The following is a 16665-nucleotide window of genomic DNA, read 5'->3' as shown; positions in this document are numbered from 1 at the left end:
CATAGAGCCTATTCCACTTTATTTTGAAGTCGCGTGGCGGAAGCAGACTTGTTGTTCATTTCATCATCGCTGACGCATCCAGTCAGTCAGACCACCAGACCAACATCCATCACACCGGCGTTGAGCGCTGAATACTTTCTCCGTCGTTTCTGTGTTTCCAATCACCAACACGTCTTACGCAATGAGGTGACTACGATATTTTACATGCATATTCGCATTAACATCAATAATATGGACACGACGTGGTTTATATGTAATAATAACCACCTTAGCTGTTTGGCTAAACCGCGCGTGCAGCAGGAGTTGGAACGGAAGTGGAGGCCTAGCTAACACAGGTTAGCCAGCTTTGGCTAACGTGCTAACGCTGCTAGCTCGGCCGAATGGACGAATGAATGAATGAATGGATTTGTTATGCAATAATAAAAACCGACTTAAAACATCTGCGATCATAGCAAAACTCTCAACGCGTCTTAGTGAGCTTGTTGCTCCGGTATTTTCTCTCTAGCGAAGATGGCTAGCTATTTTTAGCACGAGAATGAATGGATTCAAATATGGGGGGGCGGTGTGTGTGTGTGTGTGTGTGTGTGTGTGTGTGTGTGTGTGTGTGTTAACAAAGCAGCTGAGCTATCGTTAGTGGACAGACCGACGATGTTATGTTATATCGATATCGGTGTATTTGGTGGTCAAAAACGATATATTTTCCGTATCGATCAGCCATAAATTCCCACTCCCTACACTTGGTGTCTAATATTTAGTTTTTACAAGTAGGATCCAATGCTCAGAGCACCTACAAGCACAGCAGAGGGTCCTATTCTTTGATGCACATAATAGGTTGTTGATGATTTTTTTTGGTATTGTGGCCACACTTTTTTATTATTTTTAGTTGCTGCTGCTACAATGTTGAGGAAGGAAACTAAATAATGTGACTCTTGTATACTCCTTACATACATGTACGATAGATCATGCATATACGTAAGATAATAATTATTAAAAGGTAGAATCTTGAATATCACTAATGTGCCGTGGGTTAGAATATGCATAAAACAGGTGAAATTCTTGGATTTGTTCCCAAGATCCAGTAATCACACACCAAATGTATTACATTCATGTTGATTAGAGCTGCAACAATTGATTATTTTCTTAATTGAATAACCAAAGCATGTTTTTGTATAGATATTATATTTTTCCCCTTCATAATCAATTAAATTGATTAATTTCATTAACCACTGAAGCATTTCATGAAGGGCCCTCTAGTCTGTGTTGTTGTGTGATACATTTAAGTGTTTGCATCTTTCAAGTGGCTAAATTATTTCTTTTTTTGTCTCTACAGAGGAGATCGGGGCCGGGGGAGGGGAGGGCGTTTCGGCTCTCGTGGAGGACTGGTACAGGGGTAAATTTTGCTCCTCTGTTGCACCGTATCATCCATTGTTAACTAATGTATGTCATTTATAAGATATGGAACTTACGCATCTTTATTCTTTTCCATGTTTTAGGTACCGTCCCTTTGTGCCACACATCCCGTTTGATTTTTACGTGGTGAGTAAAGGAGTATGCTTTGAGTGAACATCTGTGGCCATGTTTCTAGCAGAGAGTCAAAGTTCACCCCGATGAAAAGAGCTGCGATCTTAAATATAAATGATTAAAAAAAACACTTGTCTCTGAAGTCGAGACCTTTTTCTTTTCTGAAGCCTTTTGCGGCTTGTGGTGTTTTCAGGGATATTGTGCTCTGTGCTACAATATATGCCAGAGAATTAGAATTCAAATGGCACCATTTTCACTGAATGTTTGCCCCAGAATTGGTACACTAGGGTTCATGTGGTTAGATGGATGATGATGATTGGCAAATAGATTAAAAGCTTATAAATAATATGAATACGCTTTTAATCTATTCGCCAATGTTATGTTTTAGGACAGGATTGGTTAACAAATAAATATGCCTGTAGCAAGAAGACGGTAGAATACATACTTAGATTTCTTTCATACTACAAAATGTTTGATATAATTTAGAACTGCGTTGTGCTAAAGTATGTGCATGTTGTGTCCAGTGTGAGATGGCCTTTCCCAGAGTGAAGCCTGCACCTGATGAGACAGCGTTCAGTGAATGTCTGCTGAAGAGAAACCAAGACCTGAGCCCCTCGCCAGCTGAGCAGGTGACCTACACACACCTATCAAACTAATAATTGATCTGTACTTTGTGGGAAAGTCATTATAAGTGAAAAGTTTCAAAATGTGTCAAAAATATGAAATACCCAATCAACAAGCTCACGTGTTGTGAGCTTGTAGATAGACCATCTTCAATATTTAAGTATAAAATAACACCTGACCGGGTAAATAGAACGCAAAACACTTGTGGTTGTTGCCGATGTTCCTTTGCATCAGGAACTTGACCTGAACTGCTTGATCAGTCATTTTTAAAAGTATGTCCAAGCACTGCTGCTTTAACTCTCTCTCTTGTCTTCTCTTTGTTTAGTCTTCCATTTTGTCCCTGGTCACAAAGATCAACAACGTCATTGACAACCTTATTGTTGCTCCTGGCACCTTTGAAGTGGTGAGTCTTCGATTTCAAATGGATATTAATGCCAAATATTAATGGAAGCAATGACTACATTGAGTATAGGATGCAGAATACCACCTTCTATGCTGAATGTAATGTTTTTTGCTAAGTTAGACTAAGTGTTGTTTGTCATTTTAAACATCGAACAAAATATCTTCTAAGATAGGGAATATTGAGATATCAGATGCATTGCATATTCCAAAATGACTTAAAATGCATATCACTGTCTGAAAGACTAGCGAGTATATCAGTGGGTGTTGGTAAATAAATTACCATATTCACAGGGGTTTAGCTCTTACGTGATGTCACACTCGGGGTGGCTTAACCACATTAAACCTGGTGTCCCTATTTTAGGCATGTTATAGGTGAAAACGTTCAACAAATGGAAAAAGAAATTCTACAAGTTTGTAGAGCTGCTATTTGCCCTATGGCGAAGAATATACGGCATAACCACTTAAACCCTTTACATATACCTTCTTGACCTGGAGTCCACATCCTGTTTTTGCTCTACACCTAATGAATGAAATGTTTGCAGAAAATAGCCGATCTGCAACCTCGCTAGTAGATCTGGTATTTTTTCGCTGAATGTTTGCCCCCGAATAGGGATTCTAGGTTTCAGTGGTTGAGAGCAAAATGTATGAATATGGTCAGTTACCATCGCGCTAATACTTGTCACATTGTTCACAATACTCTGCGTTTTCCCCCATAGCAAATTGAAGAGGTGCGTCAGGTGGGATCTTATAAGAAAGGCACCATGACAACGGGACACAATGTTGCTGACCTGGTGGTCATCCTCAAGATCCTTCCCACCCGTAAGTCAACACAGAGGGTGATGTTTTCATTCTGAAGACACAGATCCTATCTAAAATGATTGTCTATCTACAGCCATATTTTAAGCATTATCTACTGTCCTTTTTAGATAAAGCTGCAATCCCTAACTATCCCTAACTAATCTGTATGTTGGTGTATGTTAGCACAATATAACTAGAGGTGGTCATCCTACTCTTCCATTGAGACATTTTTTATGTTATGTGGTTAAGTAAGACACCTACTGGTTGACCAGAGGTATTGCATGAAGGTCAGAGCACAATGTATGTTCTTCTCAAACAGGCTTTCTGTATTTTGCTCAACACTAGACATATGGGTGTGTGAATCCTGGGTGGCACATGAAAGTTCCAGATTGCAGCTTTACAGATGCTTGCTCAGATGTCTTTTGAATGTCACATCTCTGATGTATTCTGTCTTGTGACAGTGGAGGCAGTCGCTGCGCTTGGCAATAAGGTTGTGGAGACCCTTCGCACACAGGACCCCGCTGAAGGTGAGTTCTTTGTGTGTTTTTCAAGTCCACGTGTTCAGAACTCAGAATTAACCAGAAACATGAAGTTAAAGGAATACTCCATTGTTTTTTTAACCATATTGCCATGTCTATAACCCATTAAGACCTGCGGCTGATTCCACAAATGCCTTCTAGATCTGTAGTTCTCACACTTTCAAGATTTTTCAAAAATAGATGTACCTTTTTGCCATGCTGTGATTTTTTTTTTTTAAATAGTAACTGCTAAAATCTAAAATGACACGGATGCTTTCCCGTTTTCTAACAGCATATTGATGAATGCATTGCACATAGTCTGTCTTTACTCTGCTTTATTCTGGTTTAGAACAATGGCATTAATCCTTTTCCTTCATGTCCTTGTGTCCATGTCAGTGCTGTCCATGTTAACCAATGAGACTGGCTTTGAGATCAGCTCAGCTGATGCCACGGTCAAGATCCTCATCACCACTGTACCCCCAAATCTACGCAAGCTGGACCCTGAGCTCCATCGTATGTACCGACACACATGAACTCATTCACACATAATACCGCATAGAACTGAATAAGTGTTCACACTATCCACCTTTTGCAATGAAATTCTATGAGAAATTACCAAAAGGCTATCGCTTTTATACAGTGCTGGTCAGAGCGCTTTCACAAGTTGAGAATAGATTGGTCTTTTTGAGAAATGCACATAAAGACGTGGACTGCTGTTATCACTTACACAATCAGGACTGTAGATGAATGCAGCGCTGATGTTCTCTCTGTGCCCGGCTGTCTGCTACGGAGGCAGCCACACCCAGCTAACTCTAGTGTCCCTCCTCTTCTGCCTAAAATAAAGCCAACGGGAGTGTAATGTTTCTTCTTGTTATTCAACATGAATGTTAGGTAAAATACAAGCCTAAAATACTGTTGAATGCAGAGCCGCAAGTTTGAGCTAACGTTATGTTAACAAAATGCAGGTTACGCGATCCGGCCTTTCTTTCTTTTCTCTTCAATTTTCAGTTGAAAAAAAATTCTATGTAGCGCCTTTTCTTCATGAAAGGCATGACATGATGACCAAAATAACCTGGTTGGAGGTTAACTCAATTCAGTACTTTGACTCTGGATCTTTGTCTACAGTGGATATTAAGGTGCTGCAGAGTGCCCTGGCTGCCATCCGTCACGCCCGTTGGTTTGAGGAGAACGCCTCTCAATCCACGTAAGAAACTCCATTCAACTCTTACTTGTTAACACTGTATTGGGACATTAAAGGCAGACATTTTCAAAAAATGACAAAAGCTTTGAAAATGGTGACAATGACAGAAATGCCTGCGGTGGCAGGGGGAAGCTCTTCATTAGGAAGAGAATGGCAGAGAAATGCCCATCAGATTTGTACCGAACCACTTTTCTTTTCCTTCAGGGTCAAAGTGCTGATCCGCCTGCTAAAGGACCTCAGACAGCGTTTCCCTGGGTTTGAACCCATGACCCCCTGGATCTTGGACCTGCTGGTGAGACCACAAACACCTTGCAAATGATAACAACATGAGGCTATTAAATATTGAAGACGTAGCGTCCCTATTCTGGGGTTAACATCTGGCCATAAGTAGACCATCTCCACGCATCACAAGCTTGAAGATCAGCTATTTTTGGCAGAACGATTTAGTGTAGAGCGAAGTGGTTATTCCCCATGAAGTTGGGTTTTTAATATGTAATTTAGGTACTGCGGGCATGGGAGAAAGGTTATTATGCAATTAAATATGCATGAAATTGGACATAAATTATAGACAATGTGTCAAATTCAATACGAAATGTACAATTTATCAGTCGCTTAGTGCTACAAAAAAGTGCTACAAAAAAGTAGCTAGGATACCAGGTAATCAAACCGATCTGTCTAAACAACATGCTATCTAAACATTCTTAGTACCTCAAGTCAAGCAAACCGTATATGTCTAGATAAACAATATAACGTGAACAAAATTGCCTTGATATTTCCGTGTGCTCTGGTTTGCCAGCTTATAAGTATTTAGTTTAGCAAACCATGCTTGTATCGTTCTGACTTTTGGAGATGAAAATCATTGATCCATAGGGATGGAAACATGACTTTCATGCATTAATCTCATTGGGTTCTCCTGGCAGCGGGCTAGCAGGTACCAGAACTAAAAGGTACATCCCAGTAATCATGCTTCCCTTTCTCCTCTCCCAGGGTCATTCAGCAGTGATGAACAACCCTTCCAGGCAGCCGCTGTCCCTAAACGTGGCTTACAGGTTAGTAACCGCCAATATTTCTATGTCCTTGTACAGTTAACACTAGGCATTCACAGTTATTACATAATCGTCTAATTGCAATTATTTTGCATGATCGTCATAATCGTTTCCATGTTGAAAAATGCATACATACATTTTCAAATATAAAAATAGCAGAAATGGCAGATCTACAAGCTTACAAAGCGTCACGTGTTGCAAGCTTGTAGATAAGCTTTTTCTGCTATTATTTTTATTTAAATTTATTTTTTAAGTATAAAATTATTAAATAGGTCAGTCATGCATTTGTATATTTCAGTTATTTGTCATATCTGCTCTGTGCAACTTTTTATTACGAAGCCTAAAATGCAAACACAAATGTGGCACGAATATGTTCCAATCTTCAATGCCAAAAACAAAAAAGTTAACTGCAATTATTAGTTAGTTAGTGACAATTAATCGTCAACTTAAAATGTTTAATCATGACAGCCCTAGTTAACACTTTATACATTCTGGATCTAGATTTTTGGGAGGTTAGACAGTTAATTTAACTTTGGGTCAAGCTAAGTTAAAATAACAGTTCATGTCGCTCGATGAAAGTGAGCTATTTTCCTTGATGGTCACGGTGTAAAGCAGTCTTCTTGACGTTGGTGTCCTGTTTGGTTGCTTTTCTAGACGTTGCCTCCAGATGCTCGCTGCTGGACTCTTCCTGCCCGGCTCAGTGGGCATCACAGACCCCTGTGAGAGTGGAAACTTCAGGGTGCACACTGTCATGACTCTGGAACAGCAGGTACGTCTGCTTTTCACACTAGTTCTTAGGATCTCAAACTGTCATGGGTTTCACGTGGGTTTTTTCTAGAACAGGTCTTGTTTGTATTTGTCCCCCCACAAATACTGTTAGCATTGTTCTTTTATAAGATGTCCTCCACTGACTTACCATAATTTATTTTTATCCAGGACATGGTGTGTTTCACAGCCCAGACTCTGGTGAGGGTTCTATCTCATGGAGGCTACAGGAAGATCCTGGGCCTGGAGGGAGACGCCAGCTGTAAGTTGCTTTCCTCTCTACTAAACGCATTGTCATGCGAGAATTAATCTCTCAAGAACAGATTCAGAGCTGCGCTAACTGCATCTGTCGGCAGGGTAGTTCAGAACGTGTCAACATTGGCCTACAGGCGTGTGTGCCTTAGACCAGGAAGCAGGCCACACTTTACCCAATCAAATGTAGTGGGCGGGATTTACATCTGTGTGTTCGCTTCCCACTGGAAATAAACCCAAACTCATTTAACAATAGCGTCCTCGTAGCCGACAAAACCACGGAACGTTAGTAACATTTTAACTTGTTATTCCATTATAGAAACAAGTGGTCTTATGGTTAGTGGTCTTAACAAAAACGATCCATGTTCCGTGGGAGAAATGTTGTTAGTTTTCCGTGGAGAAATGTTGTTAGTGGGAATGAAAACATAGGCGCCCCCCACCGGAAGAGGAGGGCTGAGGGCAGACCAAACGGGCCTATTTCCTGTACCCTCATTGTATTGAGAGCTCCCCCCAGAATCAAATTCAAAGGTAAAAAACGCTGTTTTTTCTTTTACATGGGTTCCCAGTTTGTGCGAGAATAGACTTAGAGAATAGACTAGGCTATCTACAAGCTCACAATGCATGGTATTGCAACGTGGTGTGAGCTTGTAGGTCGGCTATAAATCATCTTGATTAGAAGTCTCATCGCCCAGCACTACTACACAATACACAATGAACAGTACACGTCTTCTCGGAGCTTGATAACGAGCAAATGCAAATAGAAAAAAAGAACAGTACTGAGTCATTTGTGGGCAAATCCTCCCCTATTTATTTGCAATATTCACAATCTGAAAATGTATTGTACGTGTTTATTAATGGATGATATTTTGGCCTGTGTGTGTCAGACCTGGCATCCGAGATGTCCACGTGGGACGGAGTGATCGTCACGCCGTCAGAGAAGGCGTACGAGAAGCCCCCGGAGAGGAAGGAGGAGGATGAGGAGGTGCAGGAGGAAGGAGGTGATGGAGAAGACGAGAGCATGGAGACCCAGGAGTGAAACACACACACATGACTTTAAGGTAGGAACGCCAAGCCTCATTTATACTTTTATATGGTCATGGTTGGGCAGAAACCTTCTACATTTTTCATCTTTTTTTTTACTTTTGTAAATTAATGCCCTATATTATACTTTGTAGGAAGACGGTGTCGCAAAAATAGTAGATCTACAAGTGCATAATGTGATGTGAGCTTGTAGATCTGCTATTTGACATTTCTTGAAATTCTTCGGCTATAATGACCCAAAATGGGGGGGCCAGGTTGAGTGTGTGTGTGTGTGTGTGTGTGTATTTTATAAATGTTTAACCAATGAAAAGTATTAACAAGAGCTACATATACATTGGATCAATGCATTTTTACACTTCCTGAAAAGTAATGGCTTTGAACATGTGAGGTTTCCATCCAACAGCGATGAATTGTATAATCGTGTATATTAGATCAATATAATCTTTATTATGAACAATTCATATGTTCTCTACCACACAATGCTGGAATGATCAAATTGGCTTCTAAAAAAATCACATCTAAATGATATATTAGCCACATAAACCCTACTTATATACTTTGTTGACCAGGGTTCCCCAGGGGTCTATAATGGGCCCCCTCCTTTTGTCCGTCTACACCACATCTCTTCACTGAAAATAGCCTACGTATATAAAAGCTCACAACACATTGCATTACAGTGCGCTTGCAGAATGTCTTTTAGCTGAATGTTTGCCTATTTTGACTCGGTCCTTTGGTATGACTTGGACACAAAATGTTGAAACCACTGGTCTAGGCTACTTGGTTCTATACACACATGCTATTGTCAGTGTTTAAGTATAGTTTTTGGCCTTGCATATATTATATATAAATATGGCCCCATACTGTATGTTCAGTCCTAGTGTAACTTTAAGCATGATTCTGATATGTTTGATAAATACAGGCCCTGATCAGTTTGTGTTTCTCATCTTTCATTCTAGTTCACCACAAGAAGTTTCTTTTTTTTGGAAGTGTCCCTTGGATCTTGTCCCAGGCTGAAGCGACCGTCACAGGCCTCGACCAAACTGCACCAACTCATCTTTGATTGGTCCCTCAATGTCCTTAGACACACATTAGATATTGACGTCATTGTTCAGTGTTGTTTTTTTATGGGTTGTTGTACTTTGTAAAAGCAATGACTAAATAAAAGTTTCGTTTTTTTTTATTATTTTAGCCAGTCTCTGTAGTTATTTTATACCATTATTGTTGGTTGAAGATTATCACTTTAATATCAGACTAAAATAACAGGAAAACATGTAAAGCTACGGTCACCCATTTGCTCCAGAAGCGTTCACTTCATTATATGGGAGAAATGGGGTGGAGTGTCCCGTTGTATGCCCTGAAGCATGTGCAGTGTTGGGTTCACCTGTGGTGAACCTTGACAGCGCACAGACCAATGCCCAGTGCCAGTTCTGGTGCCCCTTTTTCCAGCAGGACTTGGCACGAGGGCTGGTAACTATACTAGTCGGAGAAATATGTGAAAAAGTTGTTCACTTCCGCCAGAAGGTGTGAAATTTTGCACCTAGGGGTATTTTTGGGCGCTGAATTAAAAAATTGCCGGATCCAAAAAGTGGGACCAAAGCGTTTGCTGCCATCTTAATTCATTTGTTTTTATAATTTTATACTTTTTCTGTTAATATTTTTTTTTGTGCATTTTACCCCTTTTTCTCCCCAATTTAGTCATTATGCCAATTGATTCCTCCCCACACACACTTGTGTGTTGTCATTGGTGTTCGACTGACTCACCTGCCAGTGAGGAGCCCCCACCGGGAGGACGTAGAGCTTTCCACATTCGGGACAATACATTTTACTTCTCATTAACTTGATTATTTAATCATTCCTACTCTGTTCTTCTTGGAAGCATTGTCCTAAACAGAAACATAGTTCTGTGCATGGTAGATTGGCCGCAAAACATTTGTAATTTCCAGCACACATTTGATCAGCTCTCGACTAGTTCTGTGCATGGTAGATTGGCCGCAAAACATTTGTAATTTCCAGCACACATTTGATCAGCTCTCGACACCCTTTTGACGCCTTTACCATCACCGTCCAAAATGGACACCAGCCATTGTACTCACTTTTCACCCATCCCAATCTGCAAGGAATCTCTGGGTTGGCAATTTGGGACTGTCCCCAGATGTGACCAGCTTGAAAGACTGCTCTCTTCACATGTTGATGAAGTGCCTCCTTTATCTGTGAAATATTTTCCACTTTGCGATTTCCATGAGCAAATGGCTAATTGCGTGCCTCGTTCACTTTCTTCAGAGGAGAAGTTCTTCAGTACAGGACAACAAAGAACCTCTCTATTTCATCCAAAACCTCATTTGTTACTTCTGCCGGTGCGTGTGAGAGATGATAGACTTTCCCCAAGCTTGGCATTAGATTAAATATGTCCCACACAGTCTTTTTGCCGATCCCAGATAAGGCAGAAACTGTATCGCATCCGGAAACAGTGTGCATGAACAAAAGCCCCCTTGAGCGTTCAGGGCCAATGTGAGTGGCAATGGTGTGTGGAGCAATGTGCCTAAACCTTTTCCCATGTCCAAATGGATGGGTATCTGGGGAATCATTTGAAAGTTCCTGAGGGTCCGTTACGTGCACTGTCAACCATCTGGCGTAATGGTAGTGGTCCATGGCGAACATTCACGGAATGATGGCAGTAAGGCATAATACAGTTGACCTGAAATATGCTGTTTTGGAAGAATGAGTTTTCACTATTGCTACAAAAATATTAAATAAGTGTGAACCCATAGTAATATGACCTTATGTGAAAGAGTACCCCTGAAAAACATAGGTAGAGACACCAACATCATGAGGCTCAGATGAAGCACTTTGGAGTAACACTGGTTTCAATCAAATTAGCCATAAAAGCAGACCGTAAGCTGCTAAATGAATCTACAGAAACACAAAATGTCAAAGTATTGCTCCATTACAATTTGGATTTCATCAGAACAAACTTGTTTCACATTCAAAAGTGATGAGGTGTCAAAGATTGGAATACAAAACCTAATTGAACCAAAAACATTGGCGGCCATCTTTAAATCTCATTTTACGACCAGATCCCATGGGAAAAGTGGTTGGATCCGGCAAAATTTGAAATCGGCATACTTCAAAAATGCCATATGCAAATCTTCACACTTTCTGCTGGAAGTGAACAACTGAGCCTTTTTTTGTTACATATATCCCTCACTATACCTGAAATTCAAATAAGGGACACAGTGCCGGGCATCCCTTATTTCTAAGAAAAATAAGGGCTTTCAAAGTGACCTCAGCAGTGCTGCAGGCTGATCACCTCCCTGCCACATTCCATTGATGCAGTCATTTGTGTAAAAGAAGCCCCTATGCAGAGTATTGAGTGCATAATGAATGAACATACTTTTCAACAAGGTTGATGTTTAGGTATTATAAATACAATTTCAATATTTTTTGAGATGCTGGATATATGAGTAACAGGCTTTGTGTAATTATGTATTATATTCAAATAGCAGATGTATAAACGCACATGGCATGGTCTTGTAACACATTTATGACATGCCCAGAAAAGGGGGAGGGGGTGCTTTATAGCAGATCAAGTGATTTCCACTAAATTACTCTCTAGACACGAGTCAAAGTGAAAAAGAAAGTTTGCAGCTGTCTGCCTTGTTACTATGAGAATACACTATTCAGTGTTCATTACACAACCTCTGCTTTACAGCAGATGAGGCCATTTCCAGTAAATGATTCAACACAACAAAAAGTCATAGTATGCAGCAATTACTAACAGAATGTACACAAAATATAGGCTAGATACTCCGGGGTCAAATATTACTTCTCTCCAAGTAAAAGTACTGGACTACTTACTTGAAATAGCTAGGTATTCAAAAGTAATAGTTTTAGTATCAGTGAATTGCTGTGTTGATATTGCAGTTACTTAATAACTCTGCAAACCACCTATTGGGGCGGTTGTGCAGCACAGAAAATGTACGCTTCACCGGCAAGTTTTGCCATTTTAGCGCTCCTTCACCAGCCTTTGCTTCAAAATGTTGCCGCTCTTGCAGCGATAGTTGAGTCTTCTTTCAGTTTCTCCCCGCCATTTGTTGCCCCCCCCCCCCCCCCCCCCCAAGATTGGTGCCCTGTGCTGCAGCACCTAAAGCCCTTCCATTAAGCCGGCACTGATTCCTACTACTGTAGATCTGCCATGCTGCATTATCATGCCTAGTCCATAATTGCCTCAGTTATCAAACTGCAAGATTTTTGATTGAGGAAAAAATATGAATTCAGATCATAGTTTTACTGCAAAACATGGTGTTATTCTGTGAAACAACGTTTTGAAAAGGAAATCCCAAAGCCTTCAGGTCTATGTCACAACCACACTTTGCAATTGCCAATTGCGACGCGTCTAGTCTGTAATTGAAATGGCATATTTATGCCCATCTTGACCAGTTGGGTCAATGGGGCCTGCCAAGTCAGTATGTACCAACTCCAGTGGTGTTTTAGCAATTAGCATCCATTTTAAATGTGAGAAATGTGGGAGAAGCTCCGTACAGGGCTATGTCCCTCGCCCGATCGTAAGTCGGGGGAACAATGTGACACCTCCTACCAGGAATTTCGTCATTTTTGTGGCAAGGCCACTTGGCCTTTGTGTTGTCCATTTTTTGAGGGCACAAAGGCCAAAATGCCAGGGCAGTAAGGCCATCAAATAAAACAAGATTTGAATCCATTAATCCATTAATTAATTGAATTTAAATGTTAAGGATGCTTTTAAATGTAATATGTAGACTATCTGCAGTAAACTAAATACATTATGGTATCCATGCTCATCCCTGCACCAATCAAAGTTACTGGATTGGTATAAAGATTGGTATAAAGTTAAGAATTCAGAATCTCAACAAAAGACACTGGTGTCTACATGACAAGAAAGAGACACTGGTGTCTACATATTGCCAAGAAAGAGACAGAGGAGAAAGTGGTACAGTTAGCTGGGGCATTAAGGCCACTGTGGCCTCAGGGCATGCCATTGTTTTGAGGGACACAAGGTCAAACTGAGGGGCAACGGCAGCCATGGCCTTTGTGGCCTCCCTGAAATTCCTGCCCTGCCTCCTATGCTCACCAGGCTCCTCTACCAACCAACCCCCCCGAACAGAATTATACAGCAGTATTTATACAAGGTGATTACATCCAACAAACCTAATATGGCCTTGCTTCCCCAAAAGTCCCCCATTGCAGCTGACACCATAGCAACGGGTCATAACATACATTGATGTGGGTCAGATCCACACCCACGAATACCTCCTCGTCAGTGTGAGTGAGTATGTGCACATGCGTGTGAGTGTGTGTGTGTGTGTGTGTGTGTGTGTGTGTGTGTGTGTGCGTGCGTGCGTGCGTGCGTGTGTGTGCTTGTATTACACCAGATGTTGTTGTTGATGACACAGTGTTTGCTTACAAGAGTTCTCCAAGCATCTCGGTCCTGAGCCAACACCTCCAGCTGTCCCCATGCGTGGCCCATTTTCTCTGCATCTGCCTCCAAGTCTCTGCGCCAGTTGTTTCGTGGCCGACCTCTCTTTCTGTTCCCTTGGGGGTTCCACTTGAGGGACTGTCTTGTGGTGTTTGAGACTGGTTTACGGAAAGTATGGCCTATCTCTCTCCAACGCCGTTTGAGGATCTCTTCCTCCAATGGTTTTTGGTTTCTTTGTTGCTGATGGTGTTAGGCCAGCGGATCTGGAGGATTTGTCGCAGACAGGTGTTGATAAATGACTGGATTTTGTTTGTGGTCTGTGTCAGCACACAGACCACAAAGTAGGACCATAGAGTAGGACTGACTTCACATTGGTGTTAAAGATCCTGATCTTTGTTGTGATGGCCAGGTATTTCACACTCCAGTTCCCCCAGGAGGGGCTGGAGCCCTCTGCTGGAACTGTTGCCCCTACGACCCGACTCCGGATAAGCAGTTGAAGAATGGATGGATTTGACCGGAACACTGCAGAAGAGTTAAGGATGCTATTATACAGCTTGGTTACAAATGTAAACTACGTGTGTTCATATTTGGAAGTCTCTGTAATGTCCATAAATTAGTTGTGAGAGGCCTGTAGATTGCAGGAACACCCAAGCCAAGAGCTAAGGCAATTCTGTTCAGTGTGATAATTGGTCACATATGGAGGAAACAATGCTTCCTGTATCCTGAAACACTTGTTGTTGAGTTGCCCAAGCTTGTGCCTCTACTATTGTTTCTGTTAAAGAATTTCTTGTTAAATGTGAATGCAAATAGAGTGAGTGAGTGAGTGAGTGAGTGAGTGAGTGAGTGAGTGAGTGAGTGAGTGAGTGAGTGAGTGAGTGTGTGTGTGTGTGTGTGTGTGTGTGTGTGTGTGTGTGTGTGTGTGTGTGTGTGTGTGTGTGTGTGTGTGTGTGTGTGTGTGTGTGTGTGTGTGTGTGTGTGTGTGTGTGTGTGTGTGTGTGTGTGTGTGTGTGTGTGTGTGTGTGTGTGGCAATGTTATGCTATCACTCACTTACTTTGTAACTGTCTGGTGTCCTATTGTCTGACTGCACTGGCAGTGTTTACTGTATGTCCTTTGTACAAAGGACATCTGTTTATGTGGACATAAATAAACATTTCAAATGTGTGTGTGTGTGTGTGTGTGTGTGTGTGTGTGTGTGTGTGTGTGTGTGTGTGTGTGTGTGTGTGTGTGTGTGTGTGTGTGTGTGTGTGTGTGTGTGTGTGTGTGTGTGTGTGTGTGTGTGTGTGTGTGTGTGTGTGTGTGTGCTTGTATTGCTTCCTGGTGGGGGGCAAAAATCCTCTGTTCTGGGCCCCTGGGGTACCACAGGAATGTTCATGGCTCATGGAGCTCTGGTTACAATTAGTAAAATATTAGGATTAGACATTTAGGGGGTTAGGTTTGGCACAAACAATTTACAAATTGCATTTTGTAATCCCTGAGGTCCTCACGGGGATATAAATATGAATGCCTAAAATGTGCTTTGGGTGCTTGAGCACCGACCCCTTTGCCTCTGATGCCCAAAGGGCTCTAAAAAAATCACACCTGTGTGAAGGTAGCGGCGCCTTTGATACATTTTGTCATCAATAAGTGTTTATAATGTGTTTATAGCCACGTGTCACGTGAAGCTTGACCAATCACTTTGTTGACGTGTCTGACCAATCAGAGAGGGCTAATATCCGCTCTATACCTAAAGGTATAGAGCGGCTAGCGCCGCTAAAAATACCAAACAGTAATAATGACCCGCCCAACACCCGTGGCCCTTATCAAGAAGAACATTTGACAAATAATACTAATTTCACTATCATAATTGTCTCCGCCAGGAGACATTGTTTTCACTTTCCACATGTCAAGCTAACATTGGTCAAGCCTCACGTGACACGTGACAATACGGTGAAATAGTGTGATCTGATTGGCTAGTGACGTATAGCGGCCTATAAATACATGTGTCACTTTGAAAGAGTCTTAGCCTCTTTCAAAGTGAGGTAAGACAGGAATAATCACGAAATGGCTGAGAAATGGCGGATACTGTAACAATTGGATAGGACACTTACACAGACAGGACAGATAGGACACTTACACAGACAGGACGGATAGGACACTTACATAGACAGGACGGATAGGACACTTATACAGACAGGACGGATAGGACACTTATACAGACAGGACGGATAGGACAATACAGACAGGACGGATAGGACAGTTATACAGACGGACACTTGTGTCATGTTACTATGACACAGTAACATGTTCTATTTTTTGTAAGAATTAGAACATAAGAATTAGAACATTCCCAACATTCCCAACACAAGTCTGCTGGCGGAGACTTGTGCTCCGAGGAGCACTTTTTATAGTTATTATTTATAATGATATTATAATTAAAATGAGCTGGCTCCAATCAGTCAGTTTTAGTTTCACTTTTCAACTAATGCTGTGATGACAAGTGCCCTCCCACCTTGTTAATCTTGCAACTGCATTGCAAATAACTTGAGACGGGCACTCAGAAAGCATGCTAAATTCACCCCCCCATCAATAAATTGTTGCTTTTACACTCAGATTGACACTGAGATGCATTCATTTCATGAGCTTTTGTTAGCTTGGTTTGTACTGTGTCAGGCTAATTAGTTTCCCCTTGTTAACATGTTGTGCTGTTTGCGGTAGAGATGTACAGTGTAGGAGGCAGAGGATATAGGGGGGTTATAGCAGGAATGACAAGTTATTGTGAAATATCCATATGGACTACATTTCTGGTGTGAAATGGCATGAGGGACTGGCCAAAAAGTTCTCTCCAGTGGTCTCTACACAATTTTCTCACAGTGTTGGGGGGGCGGGGGGGGGGGGGGGGGCGGGGCCGGACAGGCCCAACTCCCTCAGATTTACCTCACATCACCCGGCTTTATGCTTTCCACATGGAGGAAAGCCTGGTTTTCATTCCAAACTGGCCCATGTGATCCAGTCCAGGCCACACCTAAAGGCGGACTAGGTCGTTACTAAAAGTTTCATTTACTTCGTGC

The 16665-nt window shown here is 41.6% G+C and overlaps 1 protein-coding gene across 1 annotated transcript; it reads left to right on the top strand.

Annotated features, from left to right (window-relative positions):
• The first annotated feature begins 82 nt into the window (after positions 1-82).
• ilf2 (interleukin enhancer binding factor 2) lies at positions 83-9356 on the top strand. Its single transcript, XM_084080161.1, has 15 exons — positions 83-186; positions 1331-1390; positions 1494-1536; positions 2046-2150; positions 2471-2548; positions 3264-3366; positions 3807-3872; positions 4260-4376; positions 4989-5067; positions 5269-5356; positions 6052-6113; positions 6765-6879; positions 7047-7137; positions 8012-8185; positions 9125-9356. The coding sequence occupies exons 1-14, from the start codon at positions 182-184 to the stop codon at positions 8161-8163; spliced, it is 1164 nt and encodes a 387-aa protein (XP_083936287.1). The 5' UTR covers positions 83-181; the 3' UTR covers positions 8164-8185; positions 9125-9356.
• Positions 9357-16665: the final 7309 nt, after the last annotated feature.

The sequence above is a fragment of the Gymnoscopelus microlampas genome, assembly GCF_963454915.1.
Source record: "Gymnoscopelus microlampas genome assembly, chromosome: 15".
NCBI classification, from domain to species: Eukaryota; Metazoa; Chordata; class Actinopteri; order Myctophiformes; family Myctophidae; genus Gymnoscopelus; species Gymnoscopelus microlampas.
This window is presented reverse-complemented; position numbering and strand designations above follow the sequence as displayed.